General features: G+C 33.9%; 1 protein-coding gene across 1 annotated transcript; it reads right to left on the bottom strand.

Moving 5' to 3' along the window:
• Nucleotides 1–2686: 2686 nt before the first annotated feature.
• Nucleotides 2687–3983, bottom strand: LOC130718406 (EPIDERMAL PATTERNING FACTOR-like protein 5). Its single transcript, XM_057568989.1, has 2 exons — nucleotides 3474–3983; nucleotides 2687–3398 (listed from the first exon to the last, which is right to left on the bottom strand). The coding sequence occupies exons 1-2, from the start codon at nucleotides 3601–3603 to the stop codon at nucleotides 3154–3156; spliced, it is 375 nt and encodes a 124-aa protein (XP_057424972.1). The 5' UTR covers nucleotides 3604–3983; the 3' UTR covers nucleotides 2687–3153.
• Between the last annotated feature and the right edge of the window lie 3476 nt (nucleotides 3984–7459).

Raw genomic sequence — 7459 nt, 5'->3', positions numbered from 1 at the left:
CATCTTCAAGATTCAATAATGTGATTTCATGAACAGCAAAACTTTATTTGATTATTTAATATACTTCTTTTTTCCATTCAATAAATTAAATCAATGAATAGTATATTGAGTACATGGAAGTGAATTTGAGGCAGTTATGTAAAGTCACTTCAATCAATACTCAATGACGTTAGGTGATTGGTCAATTACATTCTTCAACTGGTCAACTTTGTCTAGAATCAATCTCATTTTAAATAGTTTGAATGGATTGACCAATCAATCAATAGTATGAATCACATCATGTAAGAATCGCCTATTGTGTATGAATGTGATAACATTTAGGAAATGTATTCCCTTTGCAAACTTTTTTATGTTATACATCTTTAACAATTTTATTTGGTGACCAATGCATTACATTATTGCTCATAATTTCTTCATTGGTGTTTGTCCAACAGATTTTAAGGACCCATATATATTCATCCATGATTGTATATATTCTGTCCTGTAACATCTCTGTAATGACCAGCACTACCTCAATTAAAGGAAAGGAAAGCAAGAAAAAAGAGGCACTAGCCTACCTTTTTCAAACCAAATCTAGTGCATTGGCATTGGCATTGGCATTGAAAGAACAAGAGCTGATGAAATTTCAAAACTCATGGTCAAAACTCAGAAGCTGATGAATGACTATAATGGAATAAGAGAATACTCTGAAGTGAAGTTTTTGATGTAGGAAGAACTTTTACTTTCACAGCAAACTCAATAACACTGTCAAATCAGACATCACTTGTTAGCATTATTATCTTTCTCCCTCTTTTTCACAAACCTAACCAAATGCTGTCATGCGTGGTGTAATGGGCACCATGACTAGTATTTGAATACCATCTTGGAGCCACCGTTTCAAAGCATTCCCCATCACGTTGTCAACTTGTCTTGTCAATCCCTGAAAACAAACACTACTATATACGTGTTTTTCTGTGGAATTCAACAAAAAAACAAATAAAAAACAACAACTCTGTCAGGCCTCGTGAAAAAGCACAGTTCTTGTGCTGTACAATACATTGTGTGTATCTGTGCCACATTGTTTTCTAAGCAAAATCTTATATATAGAGATCAAGATAAACAACCAATTAATCATGTTGACATACGAGACCGGAGACATACATACAATTGACATTTGTGAATTGTGACAGTACATGGACCACTACAATCTACATAGTTTTATCCAGAGACAAAATAATTAATTTGCTAATAACTAACAAGCTTATAAGAAAAAATATGATCTAAGTAGAAAAAAAAAAACTAGTGATGTTAAGAAAAAGTTATAAATGTATGTACCTGTGTACTTGTGAGTTGTGAGTATAATTATACCACTAGCACCTTACTGTTTTGGGAGTGACTACTGAAAAGGTGTTTGAAAGAGCTAACTTTGTAGGTAAGGGGGACCTGTTAGTGGTGACTTGTTGCGGATGTTTGTGAATGGGGGCTTTCCATTGCCAGTTTTTACTTTTACTCCATTTGATACAAACAACACTGACAAACAGGGTTGCTAGCCAAACCAACTGTATATCTCTGTTGAAGCAGAAAAAAGAGCTTTCACCCCCTCGTGTGTGTACTGCAAATTTGGAATTCGAGCACACATTAATACTTAGTGATAACACTCGTCACTCACATGTCATCCACATCAATAATACTATATAGTACCATTATTTTCTTCTTCCTCATCTTCTTCTTTAGGTAATTGAAAACCATTACACATCTTTATCAAGGCTTTAGTTAGTTTCATTAAATAGAGACATGAACTTTAATTGAGTGCATGGCGTTTTCCTAGACACGCAGTCTTGAATCATAGGGTCATGGTTCACTATCTGGGGTTTCTACTTTATGCCTCTATGAGGTCATGTATATGTACCTGATGTGAAAACGATAGCAGGCTATAAAAAGAAATGTTCAATTGATCAAATTAAGTGCATGTGCAGCAAACTACAATCACAAAGCAATTTTCCTTAATTTTGATGACAGTTTATCGTGCTTTTAACTTCACTGTGGATTACCATATGTATCAAAAAATCACTAAATCTCTAACTAGCTATAATTTGAAATTTTGTAAACATTCATTCAAGCAAGTTACGAAGTTATGTTAAATTTGAGTCAAATTATTTTGACCAAATGTTTGAAAGTAGAGAAAATGAGTCATTTATGCACATTAAATCTCAAGTCACCTGAGGTAAACAAATGCCCTATCTGTGTTCCTTTTGTTATTGGCATGTGCAGTTGTGCACATTTAATGGAAAAGGAAAGGGGGTTCAGGATTGCTAAATAAATACAAATTAATATAGAGGAAACAATTAAATACCGCAGAGAGGAGAAGAAACAGAGAGGGAGAGAGTGATGACTGATGACACAGATCAAGTGAGTGAGCGTGTAACAATAATTCCCCAACCAACAGTACAAAGAACCAAACAAAGAAAAACTAAGAATACTACTCAGACACCTAAATGGTTTGAAACAGTGATGTAGAATAACCTCAACCTGTAAAAGTACATGGAAACACATCAATAAGTTGAACCAGACCCAAAAGTTTCTTCACCATGTTGTTTCTAATCCATTCAAAGATGCACCTTCCTTATACTAAAGCTTTCAACTTAACACATTAAAAAGATTCATAGAACAAAGAAGTAGAAGAAGAAGAAGAATTTAAAGACAATAATAATGAAAATTCTCTATTGTTCTAAAGAGAAGCTAATCATAATTACAACCTTCATACACATAATTTCACTGTCTTATAAAAAAAGGGTACAAACATAAAACCAAAAAAAAAACACAAAAAGAAAGGGTAATCATATTAATATATGAAGCTAGGGTGTGTAAAAAGCAGAGAAGGGTTTAGATTAGATGTTCCCTCTCGATAATCACACCTTAATATCTTACATTCCCAAAGTTCCCTTCTTGTCCCTTCTCCCTCAAAAGGTTAACTCAAAAATCAATATTATAAACGTAGTAGTGGTACTCAATAATCAATGCATGATAGGCACTAACACTGAAGAACCCCCAAAAGGGGAAAAATTTAAGATAGCTGTCTGCTACCGTTTTCCCTGTTCGGTTCTGGCAATGTTTGTGTTCTTTTTTCTTTTCTTCAGTACTAGGATTATGCTGCATCATTATCATTACTATTGTTTAAGGCATAAAAAGCTTGTTCCCACACTTGCATCGCCACGCTTCTGGGTAGTACTCAAGGCGTATGATCAAACCAGGCTGAACCGGAATATGAACCGGTTGGCAAGGGCTGCACCACCCGCACTTGGATCTGCATGACGGCGGCGATGACCCTGGTCCGCCGAGTCTCTTCTGATCCGCCACCGCAGTAAACTGCGACCCATTTTCGTTTTCCTCCCTGAAAGGATGCTTCACTGCTCCACCACCTGAAAAAGAAGGAAAAGCAACGTGAAAACTTAGTTCTGGACCTAAGAAACTAATCTGCTTCGTTTTTTACTTACTAGGTTGTGGTGAGAGAGTAGCCATGGCTGAAGCAGAGGAGAGAAAGAGGAATGTGAAGGTGGTGAAGGCTTGCAACCAGTGATGGTGTTGGTGGTGTTTGCGGCGGCGGAGGTGACGGATTATGACCATCGCCGAGGTGGGAATGCGCACGTTAGCAAGGGACAATGAGAGTGAGATGAGAGTGAGGGTGTTGAAGGGAAGAGAAGAGGGTGTGGTATTATTGTTGCAGAACAGTGAGGTGTATGCAGTTGTTGTTGTTGCGTGTGATGGTAGAGTGAGAGAAAGAAAGAAAGTCCAAGTCAAAAGAGAAGAGAAAGGGAATATGGAACCCAAAAGAGGAGATGGAGTGAGAGAGATTTTGTTTGAGTATTAGGGAAAAAGGCCCAAAGGGTGGGGGGCATGGGTCCCTACAAGGCTTCAGGATGATTGTGATAGGGGTGGGGTTGCAACTTGATGAAGTGAGTGAGTGTGTGAATAATCAGTGTGAAGGACTTGTACTAGTTTCAAACAAAGCCTCTGATTTGTCAAATGTTTGTGTTACATATCTCACATGTATGGGGTACTTTCACCTATATATGCTATTGCTGCCTTTTTTTTCTTTCTCAAAAAATATTCATCACATACTTACTAGAACACATTTAGTAGATAGATGAATTTTTTAAGCATTTAGTCAAGTATTCAATCTCTGGACGGCACACATGCATGAAGAATAATTTGTTAAGAGAAATTTATTTATCAATTTCAGAGTTTTTGAAAAATTAGTTTCATATATGCTGATATGAAAATAATTGGTGCATTAAGAATTTCTATATTCATTGTGTGGATATATATGATGTTGAAACTAGAAAGGGTCCATGTTTTCATTTCCTTTTGGGACCCAATAACAAAAGATTGAAATAATTTGGATCCAATGCTATGGCCTTGCTCATTTTTGAGTTAGACTTAGGAGGGGTAATGAATATACACACATCTTTTTTTATACATTTCATTTTCACCTATTTTTATTTCTATCTCTCTCCTCTTATCATCTATCACATCTTATACTTTCTCACTCTTACTTTTTCTTTTTTTCCTATCTCTCTCTTCCTCCACCTCATTCCACCTCATTTTGAGGTGTGAATAAATAATTATTGGACTTAGGAGTATTTGAGAGTTGGGTTCATCGTAGTTACTAGCTAGAAATTTATAATTTTCTGATGGAGCAAAAATAAATAAATTTATAAAATATTTTATTAATTATAAGAAAAACATTGAATAGAAAAACTAAATATATTTCATGTAAAATATAAAAAATATTCAATGCATTATTCATTTAACAAGTAGATGATTCATATTTATTCTTTAGTTATGATTTATGCATCGATTGATATATGGCTTAGTTTCCATAGTAAATTTAGTTAGGCATCAAAGGATATATGGCTTATTCATATGCATGTGTCTTTTTATTAAAAGAGACAACTATTGAACGTCAAATGTGTTGGTTTAGTGGTATGACAAAGTTTTATACCTAATAGATTGGATATTTAAACTCTTGATTGTTCTCTTGGGATAAGATTAAATACAAGTCTTTTGAAAGTGTATTTTAAATTCAACAGTTTTATTGAACTCGAACACCATCCCAGCCCTACAAAATTTCTTAACCACAAAACAAATTAAAGAGGCAACTATTAGAGGTGGTGACTGAAATTTGAATTTATGTGAGCAAGGGAATGCATCAGCACCTGATCCATTTTTCACTTTAATTGCAATTTCTTTCAGTCCTGTGACACTTGAAAAAGTTGAGAACTTTTTAATTATTTTTAATTGTATTTTAGAAGTGTGGGTTCCATTGACCCCTTAAATTGAGTAAAAAGTACAAAAACATTAGAAAAGGTTTTAATGATAAAAAGAGAAAGAACATTATTATAAAAGTGCAATAAGAGAGATAGAGAATACTAAGAGGGGTGCAAGAGTACCTGGAGATAGAAAAAGTTCAAAATAATATTCCCATAGTTCACAATTTAATTTAATGAAGTAATTTTTTTCAGTAAAAAATTGTTCATAAGAACCACACCTATTAGAGACTAGAGAGATAGAAATATAACAAAGAGAAGTGAGACATATTATGTATGATGGGATAAAAAGAAATTGAAAAATGGAAAGAAAATTTAAGTGGGTGAAAATTAGGGACATAAAGGTGCAGTGCAAATATTCATCCGTGCAAAAAATAAAATTCCCTAAAAAAAATTACGAGCCAATAAATAAAAAGATAATGGAAATAAGATGAAAGTGAATGTTGGTGGACAAAAACATAAAATAAGTTTCCAACCCTAAACTCCATATACACAATTTTAGAGTTCTTATTTCATTTGGCACAAATGCATTAATATTATACTACATTACTGAGCGCCTTATATTGGGCCAGAATAATGCTCGGATTAGCCCAATTTATTATTCAATATTGTTATTGGGCTAACCCCACCCCACATTGACATGAATAAGTGTTTGGTTCGCAAATTATAACTTTTTTTTTCCTTCTCTTTTTTACATTTTATAATAAGCTCATTTTCGATCGTAGTTGAATGATTTAAGAGTAGTTATTCTTCGATAAATACTACAATAATATACAACATTCCAGATTTTACACTTATATTTCCTTTTATAAAAAATGAATCATATTCAATATGGACAAGGTTAATAACAAGACCTTTTGGAGTTATAGCACTTGGTTGAGAGTTTGAACACATCAGAAACAAAACAAATTATTTGCATATTTGCATGATCTATCAAATCAAAGAGAAAGTCTCATCAGAAAATGGATCAATATTTCATCAATCAATTTGTTTAGTAATTAAGCATATATATAAAGATCCAAAACATAGAGAGTAAATGAGGGTGTTGATCAGGTGGACGGCAGCAACATCACCCGTGTGAAAATGTACGTATCATGAGAGTGTATAGATCCAGAGTGCTGTCTCGTACGGCTCCAACATCTGAGTCCTCTGCACTCAGACCCAAAACCTGTCAAAAACTCCTGCTTCTATTTCTTTTTACAATTTACATAAAAATCTTTTAATATATACGGTTACATTTTTCATAAAATGTAGTAATTTTTTTCAGAGGTGACATGGTTTAATTGTGTCTACCACCAATCTAAACACACTATTAGCACTTAGTGCACTACATATATTTGGTAATTTAGCTTAGATAAAATGAAAAACAATATGAGTATAAATACGTGAGTGAATAATTTGAGCAAAAGTAACTGAGTTTGCATACTAATTCACCATTTTGTCTTTTAAATAAGTAATTTTGTACGTTTCAATCCAAATTCTTATGAATGAAAAAAAAAACTGATTAATGTATTGATTACTATAGAGCGATAATTAATCTTGTTACTGGCTATAGGATAAATTGGTCAAGAAAAATAAAATAATGTGTTCAAACAATAAATTGAATGGGGCAACCGGCCCACGGAACAGAGAACAAACACCAGAGTCATTTATGAGAGCATTAAATGGTGTGGATGAAAATGATACTGAAAAAGTAAAGATGAAAGGGAAAAGAGGAAGAGGGGAAGCAAGTTGTATTTAATGGAGTGAAGGCATATGATATCTTTGTAGCAGGCCTATCCTAAACCTACCAGTGAATTTAAAGCACATATGGCCAAGTAAGTCACAATATTGTGTGATTCAGGATTGCCTCCCCCATCTTCTGGATTTTGCTTTGCTTGTACAGGGCAAACCAACGAGGTAGGCTTTCTAGGCTCTGCATTTCAAATTCATTACTCATCTCATCTGTTTGATCACTCACTCAGAAAGTGTAAGAAAATTATTCCAGTCCAATGCTAGCTGAGAGTTTGTCAGAAATAAATAACCATGTAGCTCTAATCAATTAGATAAAATATAGGGTGAGGTGTCTATTTCATAAGTGATAGTAGTGGTAGTTTTTTACTCTAAAGTAAAAAGAGAAATGTTGGAAGACACTCAAGGTAAATACTAAATAC

This window comes from Lotus japonicus, chromosome 5 (assembly GCF_012489685.1).
Source record: "Lotus japonicus ecotype B-129 chromosome 5, LjGifu_v1.2".
Taxonomy (NCBI): Eukaryota; Viridiplantae; Streptophyta; class Magnoliopsida; order Fabales; family Fabaceae; genus Lotus; species Lotus japonicus.
Note: the sequence above shows the minus strand (reverse complement) of the source record. Positions and strands in the feature narration are given on the sequence as shown.

Bases quoted from the DNA above. Each gene is read 5' to 3' on its own strand.
- LOC130718406 (XM_057568989.1), bottom strand. From the start codon at position 3,603: ATGGTCATAATCCGTCACCTCCGCCGCCGCAAACACCACCAACACCAT. The intron at 3,399-3,473 runs GTAAGTAAAAAA...CTTCTTTTTCAG, and splicing joins TACTCTCTCACCACAACCTA to GTGGTGGAGCAGTGAAGCAT.